The 14,464-nt window shown below is 41.5% G+C and overlaps 2 protein-coding genes across 4 annotated transcripts in view; one reads left to right on the forward strand and one right to left on the reverse strand.

Annotated features, from left to right (window-relative positions):
* The window catches only part of nubp1 (nucleotide binding protein 1 (MinD homolog, E. coli)), an 80,524-nt gene extending 76,288 nt beyond the window's left edge, over positions 1-4,236 (forward strand). The window contains exons 10-11 of the mRNA XM_086000630.1: positions 1,348-1,431; positions 2,320-4,236. Of these exons, the coding sequence (XP_085856756.1) occupies positions 1,348-1,431; positions 2,320-2,372 (137 nt within the window). The 3' untranslated portion in view covers positions 2,373-4,236. The remainder of the gene's footprint in view (positions 1-1,347; positions 1,432-2,319) is intronic.
* The window catches only part of LOC147110558 (Golgi apparatus membrane protein TVP23 homolog A-like), a 75,863-nt gene that overhangs the window by 12,721 nt on the left and 48,678 nt on the right, over positions 1-14,464 (reverse strand). For 2 of the 3 annotated variants that reach the window (XM_086000633.1, XM_086000632.1), the window contains one exon: positions 4,146-4,482. The exons of the other annotated variant lie outside the window; for it this stretch is intronic. Coding sequence is in view for 1 of the 2 variants with exons in the window: in XM_086000632.1 (XP_085856758.1) it covers positions 4,438-4,482 (45 nt within the window). In the remaining variant the exon portion in view is untranslated. Of the gene's footprint in view, positions 1-4,145; positions 4,483-14,464 lie in introns of those variants that run through there. 3 annotated transcript variants of the gene reach the window in all.

Below are 14,464 nucleotides of genomic sequence, written 5' to 3' on the forward strand. Positions count from 1 at the left end.
AACCCTTTGAGATGAAGGCCAACATTCCATTAGTGTTTTCGATTACTTTTTGTACATATGCACTAGCTTTTAGTGATTTGTGTACATGAACACCTAAATCCCATTGCTCTTTCACAGCTCCTCCAGTGAAAACGGATGCAAAGTACTCATTTAACAAACCTGCCATTTTCTTCTGATCTGTTATAGTCTCGCCTGCATCCGTTTTTAATGGACCCATATTCCCCTTTACCACTTTCTTTCTCCAGCCCATTAGGATTAGTTCAAAAATGTGCAGTTGAAAGCCTGTTCAGCCAATTCCTTTTGATATGTGCACAGCAGCTCCAAGATCTGAAACAAAGTTTCTGAGGTTACTTGTCCCTCGCATGGCTGAGCACTGAACAGCCAGCGAATGGTAGGTTCATTATAGCCTCAGGTAATTAAGGTTATATCTGCACAATTGGCTCCTAAAGTTGCTTCCACATAGCTTGAGGAAAATAAGCATTCAAACCTCTTTCCGGTACACATTTTGAAATGTGTTCTAAGTTTAAATAACCCTATAAAGAGGTGTACTTTTGTTCCTAAAGAAAGAAAATACATTAGATTTTTAAATTGTGCAGAAATGGTTGTCTATCAGCAACAGAAAAGCAGCCCAGGAAGCTAAGAATGAAAGGAAATATGCCAATTTAATTAAAAATGTTATTAAGGGATTGCAGAATTCAAGTAAACAACAGCACAGAGCTTCTGGTCTGTAAACTTGAGCTTATGCAAAACTCTGCTGCCCATATCCTAACTCGTACCAAGTCCCGTTCACCCATTACCTCCGGCTCCCGGTACGGCAACGCCTCGATTTAAAATTTCTCATCCTTGTTTTCAAATCCATCCATGGCCTCGCCCCTCCCTTCTGTAATCTCCTCCAGCCCTCTGACATCTCTGCGCTCCTCCAATTCCAGTCTCTTGCGCATACCTGATTTTCATCATTCCACCATTGGCAGCTGTGCCTTCAGCTGCCTAGACCTGAAGCTCTAGAATTCCTTCCCTAAACCTCTCCAAGTGAAAGATGCAGAATAGACGGTGGAGCTGATCTAACTGTCTGGATCACAGGTCTAGAAAATAGACAAATTAAAGTGGGTTCAGTGACCTTTTTCATTCTTCTTTTGTTAAGCACTAGAAAGTAAATGAGGTAATGGCTCTTAAACTTTCAGAAAGAAACAGGAAGTTCTCAAACGACAGAGTATTTATTAAAAACGGAAGAAGTGAGATTCTTCCATCTATATCCTTGCACTTCACAAAAGTTAAACTTCAGTTTTTGCTTGGTGAACTTTTTGATCTAGTGCAATAACTTTTGGATGCTTTTTATTTTTGTTAAAGGAAAGAGTTGTGATGAAGGCAAGTCATTCTTGACAGAAATTCCAGATTCTTCTGCATCCATTGCCTACAAGGATATTGTTCGTCGTAAGTAATGCTCATTTTCAGAATACTTGTACACACTTTCAAGGACCAAAAAATCGTAATCTTACGATGTTAATTTGACCTCAGAGTGAATTAGCTACATGAAAGTGACATCGCCTCAGTAGATTAGGCTCAGTTTGGACTTTCTAGCTACAAGCTGTGTTTTCTACTTCTCCTTCTCAAACAGGAGTGATTGTGGCAGCTGAATATTAATTTTTACATTGTAATAATGTATATCAAAGATAGTGAGTGAGTAACCCAGCTGTATGGGGGAAAAACCAGAACTGGTCAAGTGATCATTGCGTTTCATCCCAGTGTAGTACCTTCCATCTGTCTGGAATTGCTTTATATGTCGAAGTTTTTCAAAAAGGACCAAGAATTAAAGGAAACTTTCCCAGGGTCAGGATCTTTGCAGGGACTGGAGAGAGACAGAGATAATATTTATATTTTTAAAAATCAGTCCTGCAAATATATAAAGTTAGAATTGTATGTTTATAGCAAACCCAACAATTGCCACACCAGTTCACTCTCCATGGTGGCCTTCCCTGACCAGGAATACTGAAGTCAAGTGAATGATTAAACACTTGAGCCTAAATTTTTCTGAGTTTGTGCCAGTGGCGAGGTTCCTTGCCCATTGCCAGCACATATCAGAAAATCAACAGCAATCTGAGGCGAGATACCTCACCACCAGCGCAAACTCAGAAGCTTTACCCTTTTAAGGGTATGTACTCAAATTGTCCTGACTGTTGGGATATCTTCATGACAAATATGGAAAAGATTACTTGTATTTCACTGCAAGATATGTTGTGTGCCTTGTCAGGTTCTTTCGCAATGTGCATCATTTTCTATATATCTTTCAAATAATGACTGAAAAAAATCTTTCTGAAACAGGAATCCAGGAACACTGTGCCATTCGTAACTCTGAAGTAGAAAAAACTGCCTAATGTGAGCCTACGAAAATTCTCTGCAATCTGCTGAGCAAATGCAACCAACTTGCGTCAGTCAGTAGAGGAACCACAGCTGAAATCGACTCAATTTACTATGACTGCATATTTTCAATCCTCATTGGTAATCTCTGAAATTCAAGATCTGCTCTTTGCCATCTTGGCCCTACTCCTGTACTCCGAGAAGTTTTGCTTTTAGATTTGTGTAAATGGCTTTAATGGAAAAGAACCACGAGTGTAAAGATTCGTAGTAAAGTGTCTGATTGCACTACTAGGCAATAAAATACTGGGGAAAGAAGAGATTTGTGATTGGTAAGTTTTATTAGGATGGGAGGAGCTAAATAGAAATTCCTCCCTGTTTGGCTGCACACCAATATATGGTGAAGAGGACCGGGACAATTGAAGGAAAGAGTTGTCCTTGGTTGTTCTCGTGCGCTGCCAAGTCATAATGCCCTTACCAGAGGCATAGCAACAGAACCACCATACCAGGTATCTTGACTCAGCAAATAGGAATTCAATACCCTTTATTTGTTTTCAAATTTAGAATGTCTAAAATATGTTCTGCAGTTTCCTGTAACAAAGAAATTTCACCCCTTTGCTTTCTGGTCGGTTTGTGCCTGAGTATATGTTGAGATAAAAAAGTACAGGAAACTCTCGTTTAAACGGCACCTAAATATCCAGAATTCTCTCTTAACCGACATAATTCTCACTCCGATAACAACACCTCAATAACCGGCAATGTTGCCGAGCCTGAGTCTCCCGTGGTGGCCGAGTTAGTCAGTGGGGGTGGGTAGTTCTCTAAACTGCCACTACTTGGCTTCTTGGCACTGTCGGAAGTCGGAACACCTTAATACCCCTGTACCAGGAGTCGGACTCTCCCGCGCTGCCAGTAGTTTCTTCTGATCCGCCATTTTACAGGTGCATTGCATTACCATCAACTGGCAGTACTGTACTTAATCAAGCATCTTCCACCATCCATTTAATGCAATATTCTGTAGGTGAGTACTCAATTACTGTATACTGCACATTTCTTGATTTTTTTATTTTTCTTTGATGAAAATAGCCTCGGTAGATAACCCTCTCCATCATCCAGAATTTTTGATCAACCGGCAACACGCCGGTCCCGTCGGATACCAAAGAGTTTCCTGTACATTGATAGCTGCCTCTCCTAGAATACATGAGATGTTACCTTCATATTTAAATCTGTACTTAGTTTTCTGTCACCAGTAATGTTTGGTACGTTTTATGTTGCTGCTGGGTCTCTGACTGGGATTATCAGTTTAAGCTATTAAAGATGATCTGGTTTGAACCCCAGAGGAAGGCACTGGGCCCCATCAAGAAAATCTGGACTATTGCAGTGGATGGCTTGTTTTCAAACTACCAGTATACTCTTTGCAAAATTCTCATACCATGCAGTTTGTTTTTAATATCAATGCTAAATATTGTTTAATTGGGTAATAAAGTTGACGCCTCAAGTCAGAGCAGTTCCACCAAATAAATCGGTTAGTACTAGATGGAAATAAATTGAGTTAATACAAGATTTCCCCTTCTTCCTCCCCACTATTTCAGCTGATTTCACTTTGACCAAACATGAATTGATCAGGCTGAAATGCAACCCTTTGATTTGTGTAGTGTGTGTATGTATATAGATTATATATATCATAATTAGTCAGCCTGTAATCTGAAAATGTCCATATTAACAGGTACAAAGGTTGTCTATATTCTATCCAAGGATACATGTCACAGCTGGAATCTGACCAATCTTGACAAATCTTTGTATGATCAAGAGTTATCATATAATTTATTATACACTGAAATTGTTATGTTGACAGTTTAATAAATCTAACCTCAAAGGTGAACAAGGCACTGTACTTTCAGAACATAGTGTTTTCCAAAATTTACAACATATATTATCTTTAGCTTACATCTCTACTCTTGGCATTCACATAATTATTAGTTACAGTTCCATTCACAACCTATGTATTTGCAGCTGCTATGAACGACTTAGAAACAAATCCATTTGGTCGATGCAATAGGTTAATTTCCACGCCACCAAACACAAAACTTATCCAAAGTATTTTCTTTTCTCCTCATTGGTGTTCCACAGTGTCTAGGGAAAAAATAAATCTTATTAGCAATAATGATTAGACCTTTTGTAATTAAGCTTAATGGACACCTGTTGTTCTGATCAGTTTTGAAAATCAGACCATGGAGATGGTGCTGATATGGTGAAATTTTGTGTATACTCTTTTTTGCAGCTAGAATATTTTTTTTAATACAGAATGATCAAAAGACTGCTTCAACCAGGCCAATATTTTTAAAGAGTTCCTGAAACATTTTTCTGATGAGTGGAAAGCTGACTTCGTTTTAATACTGCAAAAATACAGCTACACCATTTGATGGGAGGAAGTAATAGTGCCATTTATGTAGAGGCAAGATGTCAAAAATCAATTTCTATTTAGGCATGCAAGACCTTGCATACAAAGACTATGATCCATTACAAATCGATTTATGAAAATATACAGTGTAAATATTGATAAGTATGTAAACTTAATACCATGGGAGGGTTAAACCCCTTGAGGCTCCAACCCCAGACTCCACAATTACTCTTCTAGCTAGCCCTCCAGCTTTGAGACATTTGTGTCACGTGAAAATTTGGGTGTCATACGTTTTCCATTTGTTGTTCGGATTTCTTCTGACCTTGGAGAAGAGTTGGAGAATTGCAAGTCTCTACCAATCTAGAGAAGAACTTCTCTCGGCAACAAAAAATACCATTTATTACAGTTGCTCAGATGATTGAGAAATGAATTTAGGGTCCAAGAACAGGGTTGGATTGACCACCTGCCGTTTTTGCCTAAACTATGCTGTTCCCCATGTGAGAAAGCTGAAGTCACCAGAACAGAACATCCCAATAGAAAAATACATGAATTTGTGGAAGAACCCAGTGATGCACTGGTCAGTATTCAAATGCACTAAACATTAGCACTAACAATAGACAGAGCAATGGGTAGCACTGATGGCTGGTAGTAATGGCCTGGTGATAGATGCTAATTTGTCAGTACTGCCTATGCCAACAGCATCGGATTTGTGCTGATTAGCACCAATATGTTCTCTTGGTCCCCAGGTACCTGGAGATGAAGCAGAGAACATCTGCTTTGACTATTTCAATATATTTAAAATTTTTAAAGTTCATTGGGGAAAAGGGCCATTGGTAACAGAACCAGGTCAAATTCATGAAGATGTGGACATAGCTGTAAGATTAAACAAGTTCTTTTAGTGTTTACAAGTGAAAAATACAGCATGGATGTTCCAAGATAGAGAGATTTGGGGATGTAATAAAATTAACATTACTACTGAGTTGATAGTTGGATACTTGAATAAGATCTGGGCTAGCTAGGATATACCCTAGGTTTTATAGAACTCCAGGACAAACTAGCAACAGCACTGGCAGAGGTATTTAGAGATCTGCTAGAAAATAGCAAATGCAGTACCCTTATCGAAAACGGGAAATAGGGCAATCTGATTAACGATAGATCATTTAGTCAAACATCAATACTTGAATGTTAGTAAGATAAAGACACCTCAAAAAATCAGTATACAAAACCAGCAGACATGGTACTGGTGGGAGTGTACCAAGATGGATCGAAGATTGGGTGGGTGGGCGATGGAAGACAAGGTCTATGAATGGAGGTATTTGGCCAGAGAGGTGTAGCAGTGGAATCCTGCAAAGCTTTGGCCAGGAACCAGTATTCTGACATTTATATAAATGATGTGAAAGTACCAGTAACTATATATCAAAAAATTTCAGGTGACATCAAAATAGCATATGCAGTTTATATCATGCAGCATGGGGAGAAGCTACAGGAAGACCTAGATTGTTTGAAGAAACAGACAGAGCTGTTTAATTTGGAAACCCCTTTCCACACCCACTCCACCCTCAAGTGCAAAGAGCTGATGGATTTCTTCAACTTCAAGATTGAGACCATTTGAGTCACTGTCTTTGCCGTTGCCTTCCCTACCGGTCCCCAGATTCCCACCAGCACTAGCCCTATGCCTGTTACTTGCAGTTTCTGCCTATGCTCTCTCCTCAATCAACTCCTGAGATCCACCTCCTGTTCCATTGATCCGGTTCTCACTCAATCCTGGTCACTCTGCTACCTATACTACCCTGCTGTCAGAATTCTAGGCTGTGACTAGCTGAAAAAACACAGCCTTTGAAGCTGCTTTTTATCCAGAGGCCAATTTTGTGGATGTATGTTAAATAGAAATAAAATAAAAAGTAAAGCTAAAATAGATAAAAATGGTGCTGAAAATAGGAAGCAGAAGCAAAATGGTTAAAAATTTGTACTTTTTTTTTTACTGTTCTAATTGTTTACAGATATTACATTAAGTTACTCCTGAAACTTGAACTCAGAGTTTGTCTTGTAATTAAAAATGAAGCAAAAGGCTTCAGGAGCCTAAAATTTTCCCTGCTGGCAGCCTAAGGGTTAAGAGGAGGCAGTAAGTGGAAACCATATAATAACAATAGAGATCCAAGAGTTTTCTGCTTTAGATGAGGGCATCACAGATATTCCACAAGAGAGCCAACTGTTTTATCTATTTTTATGGAAAGCATTTGCTCCAAATACAGAACCAACTTACAGACAGACTATATTTAGTTGTGGGGGTTCTGCATTAGTGATCATTACAGTACTTTTAGCCTTACTTTAAATTTACAAAACCACAGAACTTTCCAACCCTTAAAGACACAAATAGTAGGTAACCAATAAATGCAAAATGTTGCAAGTCTGTTGCCAATAATCTGACTTCAAAGTTTAACTAAAAATTTGTTGGCATTAAAAGACAAAAGGACGTTGAAAGATAAAGAAAGAAAATGCATATTAAGTCACTAATGCTGGATCTTGTTTCTCTTGCCCATTTTACTTCATATTACATTTTTTTAACGCAGAAATAATGAAAACTGCTACTAGTGCAGTTTTAGTACATCAATCATCAATTCTGCAATGTTTATGCAATGTCTTTGCAGCCAGAAGAGAACAGGTTTCAATTCAAATGTATATCAACACTCTTCCACAAATGTGTTGCTTATACAGTATTTACCTACTCCATTGTTTCTCATGTGAAATGATTTTTAAATTGTAAGTAAAACTGTGTGCTGGTAAGGCCACTGATTCAGGGATCACCTCAATTAAGTGACACTGGAAGTTGTATCCAAATTTTGCTGCTGCATGCAAACCACTTGGAACTACTTTATTCAGTGTCAAATTTTGTTTGATAACGCTCCCATGAAGCGCCTTGGGATGTTTTACTACATTAAAGACGCTATATAAATACAAGGTTGTTGTTATGTCCCAACATAATATACAGAAGTCAAACTAATTCACAATTCAGAGCCTGCTCCACTCTAAATACAGTAATGTAATTTTATACAAATGTTATTACTCCCATGGCTTGCTTTTCTACCAGTGGGCCCAATGGTAATACCAAAGGCAAATTCAACCAAAAGTCATGGCAGCCTCAGTGGTTTTAGGCCTAAATGGTTTTTTTTCCACATGCAAAAGAAAATCATTTTTGCCCCAAAATTTCTCCCATCACTGAAGAAGCACTGTACCCATGTGTGTGAGTAAACATCACTGCACTAATAGCATAGGAGAACTTTGGCTGCTGTTATCACACTCTTCAGGCATTACAATCAGGGAAGTTTTACTAGCAGGAAGGTGAAAAACCTCAAAAAAGAGCTATTTTCTTCCAATTATTTTTTCTAAAAGAATGGCCCAGAAATTCGGGTCGGGGGCTTCCCGCAGGTGCAAGCCCCCGACCTGCACTTACCTACCGCGCCGGCCGTTGAGCTGTGGGCCCGTGTGGGATTCCGATCCTGGGCCTCCTCCAACTGCCGGCATGCAGTGCTTGCGTATCCCAGGGGTGCAGTTAGTTCGATGCGTCCCCTGGGATCACGTGGGCCATGGAGAGCCAATGGTAGCAGGGAATGCTTCATTCATAAGTTTGACAGGAAGAGCTGTCAAACCTATAAATACTATAAGCCCCAAAACATCACTAAATCTTCAAATAATTTTTTTTTTTTTAAATCACATTTTTAAAATAACTATAAATTACATAAAATAACTTTTAAACAATAATTTAAATTTTTGGAAAAATTACATTTTCTAACAGGGCTAAAATAAACTTACCTTTAAAGTATTTAAAAATAATAAACCTGTGGAAAAAATGTTTTAATTTTAATTAATTCACCACTTACCTTGTTAAAAGCAGGCCTTGCGTCTGCTTTTTAAAAGTGTAACTGCTGGAGACTTACCCTCCCGGGAAAAAAAACCTAAGTTCGATGCGCACGCGTTCCACCCCTCAACCCCTTTCAGGGGAACGGAAGTGCCGGTTTCCCACGCATGCACAGTACATGCACGAAACCGGCACTTCCATTGGGCTTACGGGTGAGTACCCCATGCGTACTCACCCGTGGAGACCCGAATTTCTGGGCCAATGAGTATTGGTCTGTTCCTATTCGTACTGGATTCTAGTTTGTATTGATAGTATCTGGAGAGATCTACAAGCTGCAGCATCCCACCTCTCAGCTGTAGAGTTAATGAGAGAAAGGGTGAGGGCTAAGAAACAAAACAATGAACAAATTTATACATGCTCAAATTAGGCAACCCTTTATGCAAAACCATTTATGTTAATCTCAGCACTGGACTACCTGGATTAGAATTGTTTGCATGCTACCCAAAGCAATGCTAAAAATCCCAGAACATGTTATTTGAAATCCACCAATGTTGTTAAATGAGAGGTTCCCATTAATACCTCTGAACACTACTCAATATTCAATATTGCATCCACCTACAGGTTGCATACCTCCAGAGACACAGACACATTGTAGGCAAGGCAACAATCAATGACAGTGCTTCACAGTTACTGAAGCTAAAGCATCAATGAGTAAACTCAAATAAAAGATTGAGATAAAGGAAAAATTCAGGGGCAACAGGAAGAGAAGCCAATACTGTAATAGTTATATTTGTGCATAAGTAAAAAGGCTTGAACTAGGCAAGGTAAACAAAAACAGCTTAGTTGGTATAAAATTATGTTCCATTATGTCATAGAGTCATAGAGTAATACAGCACGGATAGAGGCCCTTCGGCCCATCGTGTCCGCGCCGGCCATCAAGCCCTGTCTAATCTAATCCCATATTCCAGCATTTGGCCCGTAGCCTTGTATGCTATGGCATTTCAAGTGCACATCCAAATGCTTCTTAAATGTTGTGAGGGTTTCTGCCTCCACAACCCTTTCAGGCAGTGAGTTCCAGACTCCAACCACCCTCTGGGTGAAAAAGTTCTTTCTCAAATCCCCTCTAAACCTCCCGCCCTTTACCTTGAATCTATGCCCCCTAGTTATTGACCCCTCTACTAAGGGAAAAAGCTCCTCAGCATCCATCCTATCTATGCCCCTCATAATTTTGTACACCTCAATCATATCCCCCCTCAGCCTCCTCTGCTCCAAGGAAAACAAACCCAATCTGCCCAGTCTCTCTTCATAGCTGAAGCGCCCCAGCCCTGGTAACATCCTGGTGAACCTCCTCTGCACCCTCTCTAACGCGATCACATCCTTCCTGTAGTGTGGCGACCAGAACTGCACACAGTATTCCAGCTGTGGCCTAACCAGTGTTTTATACAGCTCCATCATAACCTCCTTGCTCTTATATTCAATGCCTCGGCTAATGAAGGCAAGTATCCCATATGCCTTTTTTACCACCTTATCCACCTGTTCCGCCGCCTTCAGGGATCTGTGTACTTGCACACCCAGATCCCTCTGACCCTCCGTCTTGCCTAGGGTCTTTCCATTCATTGTGTATTCCTTTGCCTTGTTAGTCCCCCCAAAGTGCATCACCTCGCACTTTTCCGGGTTAAATTCCATTTGCCACTGTTCCGCCCATCTGACCAACCCATCTATATCGTCCTGCAGACTGAGGCTACCCTCCTCGCTATTTACCACCCTACCAATTTTTGTATCATCCGCGAACTTACTGATCATACCCTTTACATTCATATCCAAGTCATTAATGTAGACCACAAACAGCAAGGGACCCAGCACCGATCCCTGTGGTACCCCACTGGCCACAGGCTTCCAGTCACAAAAACAACCTTCGACCATCACCCTCTGCCTTCTGCCACTAAGCCAGTTTTGTATCCAATGTGCCAAGGCACCCTGGATTCCATGGGCTCTTACCTTCTTGACCAGTCTCCTGTGCGGGACTTTATCGAAGGCCTTACTGAAATCCATGTATACCACATCCACTGCGTTACCCTCATCCACACACCTAGTCACCCCCTCAAAAAATTCAATCAAATTAGTCAGACATGATCTTCCCTTGACAAAGCCATGTTGACTATCCCTGATTAATCCTTGCCTCTCCAAGTGGAGACAAATTTTGTCCCTCAGGATTTTTTCCAATAATTTTCCTACCACTGATGTTAGGCTCACTGGCCTGTAGTTCCCCGGTTTTTCCCTACTACCCTTCTTGAATAATGGTACTACATTAGCGGTTCTCCAGTCCTCTGGCACATCCCCTGTGGCCAGAGAGGTCCTGAATATATGTGTTAGAGCCCCCGCAATCTCCTCCTTTGCCTCACACAGCAGCCTGGGATACATTTCATCCGGGCCTGGGGATTTATCCATTTTTAGGCCAGCTAAAACCGCCAATACCTCCTCCCTCTCGATGTTAATATGTTCGAGCATATCACAGTCCCCCCGCCCTATTTCTATGTCTACATCGTCCTTCTCCATAGTGAAAACAGATGCAAAAAATTCATTTAGAACCCCTCCTACATCTTCCGGCTCCACACACAGATTGCCACTTTTGTCCCTAATGGGCCCTATTTTTTCCCTAGTTATCCTCTTACCCTTAATATATTTATAAAACATCTTCGGATTTTCCTTTATTTTGCTTGCCAGTGTTATTTCATGGCCCCTCCTTGATCTCCTAATTTCTTTTTTAAGTATCCCCCTGCACTTTTTGTACTCCTCTAGGGCTTCCTCCGTCTTTAGCCTTTTGTATCTACCAAAAGCCCTCCTTTTTTTCCTAATCCATTCTCGTATATCCCCTGACATCCAAGGTTCCCTGTGGTTTTTGGAACCACCCTTGACCTTTACGGGAACATGTTGCCATTGTATGATCTCAATCTCCCTTCTGAAAGCCTCCCATTGCTCCGATGCGGATTTTCCTACAAGTAGCTGATCCCAGTCCATTTTGGCCAGATCCTGCCTTATCCTATTAAAATCGGCCTTCCCCCAATTTAGAACCTTTATTTCCGGCCCATCCCTGTCCTTTTCCATGACCACCTTAAATCTTACCATATTATGGTCACTATCACCAAAGTGCTCACCTACTAGCACTTTTTCCACTTGGCCGGCCACATTCCCTAGAATTAGGTCCAGTACCGCCCCCTCTCTTGTAGGACTTTCTACATGCTGGCTCAAAAAGCTCTCCTGGATGCACTTTAAGAATTCTACACCCTCTGAGCCTTTCACACTCTGACTATCCCAGTTAATATTGGGGAAGTTGAAATCCCCCATTATTATTACCCTATTATTTGCACATTTCTCTGAGATTTGCCTACATATCTGTTCCTCTATCTCCCCCTGACTGTTTGGAGGCCTATAGTACACTCCCAGCAAAGTGCTTGCCCCCTTTTTGTTTTTAAGCTCCACCCATATGGCCTCATTAGAGGACCCTGCTAATATATCATCCCTCCTTACTGCAGTAATTGACTCCTTAATTAATATTGCGACACCCCCTCCTCTTATACCTCCCCCTCTGTCTCGCCTGAAGATTCTGTACCCCGGAATATTGAGCTGCCAGTCTTGCCCTTCCCTCAACCATGTCTCCGTGATAGCAACAATATCATACTCCCATGTGTTTATCAACACCTTCAGTTCATCCACCTTATTTGCAAGACTCCTTGCATTAAAATAGATGCCATCCAGCCTTGCCCTTATATATTTGCCCTGTCACTACAGAAGTATTTGGCAACAAAGTAGTTTGGTTAATATTTGGTCAACATGGGTTTGAAAAAAATCTGCAAATACAATTTTTATAAAACAGAATGATTTTGTTGAATTTGAGCTAGAATTTTATGAAAGATTAAATAGTAAAACTAGAGTATGTATATATGAGGTTACATGGACTATTGCCCAGTATCATGGAGCTGCTGCTTTCAAGAGGCAATAAACAGCTTCCTTACACTCAATGAAGAGTGAATCCCACATCCTTGCCATTTATGATTTCACATATGCTGAAGTCACGGAGTACATAAAAGGACATTTTATATCAAGGCCAGATTATTCCATGATTGAAGACAACTGCATAACAGGAATGATTAATCAGAACTCCCAAGCAGCTAGATTAGCCTATTGTGTATTATTTACAGGTCACAGTAACCTGTGTGTATATATATCTATATTATATCTAAAAAAGGATCGTGGTGTCTGTCTGTCTGTGTGTATGTCCGGACTTAACTCAAAAGTTATAGAGCGTACCTACACATGTTATAGCAAAAGAAAGCTTATGATTAGGGGAGTGTCATAGGCATATTTACTTTTTGGTCAGACAAAAATTGTTCGGACAGTATACAAAAAACGTTCAAAAATCTGCTCATTAGCGGTTGGCCAATCATACGGGGGAATCCGCTCATTAGCATTGAGTGACGTGAAAGTTGACCAATCCTACGGGGGGAGCGCGCTGCGTCACGGGGGGGGGGGGGCGTTTCATGGCGTGTGGGCGGGGCCTAATCTTTCAAACTGCCGTTAGTGCGGGCGGACAGTTTACAAAAAACGTTCAAGAATACGCACATTAGCAGTTGGCCAATCATAAGGGGGAATCCGCTCATTAGCATTGAGTGACGTGAAGGTTGACCAATCCTACGGGGGGACGTTTCATGGCGTGTGTGGGCGGGGCCTAATCTTTCAAACTGCCGTTAGTGCGGGAGCGCGAAAAACCACAGACAACCACGCGGCGATAAACTGCGACTATACAACAGCCAGAAAAACATCGACCGAAATAAATCCAGCAGCGGAGCGGCGTCGGAGGCCCGCAGTGGGAGCTCATCAGGGCTCACTCGGGCCGGGCCTGAGGCGATACGCTGCGCACGGGGGCTCCGGTTCACCGGAGCGGCAGGGGTCCATAGGGCCGGGCCTGAGGCGCTCCTTCCCCCCCTCTCCAGGCTAATCCCGAAATAAGTCCAGCAGCGGAGCGGCGTTGGAGGCCCACAGCGGGAGCTCTTCAGGGCTCACTCGGGCCGGGCCTGAGACGATACGCTGCGCGCGGGGGCTCCAGTTCACTGGAGCGGCAGGGGTCCATCTGGCCGGGCCTGAGGCACTCCTTCCCCCAGTCTCTCTCTCTCCTCCCCCCAGTCTCTCTCTCTCTCTTCCCCCCAGTCTCTCTCTTCTCCCCCCAGTCTCTCTCTCTCCTTCCCCCTTTCTCTCTCTCCTTCCCCCTCTCTCTCTCTCCTTCCCCCTCTCTCTCTCTCCTTCCCCCTCTCTCTCTTTCTCCTTCCCACAGACAAACTCATTTATATATATCCTTCCCCCCAGTCTCTCTCCCCCCCCAGTCTCTCTCTCTCCTTCCCCCTCTCTCTCCTTCCCACACAGACAGACAAACTCATTTATATATATAAAAAATTATTTCTACTTTTTTCATAACAACATACCCTCAAAAAACCCTCGGCACCGCCGGGCACTCCAGCTAGTGTATATATATTTTAAAATATGATTTGTAAACTTGTGGAAAATATGGAATGTGGTGCTGGAAATGCGAATAAGTATCCCAGTGATTTGTTCAGTTAAGATCTTTAAGCCACGTGATTGACTTAAATTGTAGTTTTAAAACGCTGTTTCTTACCTTAACATCAGTCACAGATAGCATTAGTTAAAATGGAAAAAATACATTAGAAGACAAAAATAACTGCTGTGTATTTGACAATTAGTAGTTTATAGGTACTGAATCTGACTAATATCCTGTAATAAGGATAGTATCAATACAATATGTATACATCACTGCACACAGATGGGAAATAACATTACTTCTGAAT

Source organism: Somniosus microcephalus, chromosome 11 (genome assembly GCF_052327205.1).
Source record: "Somniosus microcephalus isolate GS21.2 chromosome 11, FLI_Smic_1.0, whole genome shotgun sequence".
NCBI classification, from domain to species: domain Eukaryota; kingdom Metazoa; phylum Chordata; class Chondrichthyes; order Squaliformes; family Somniosidae; genus Somniosus; species Somniosus microcephalus.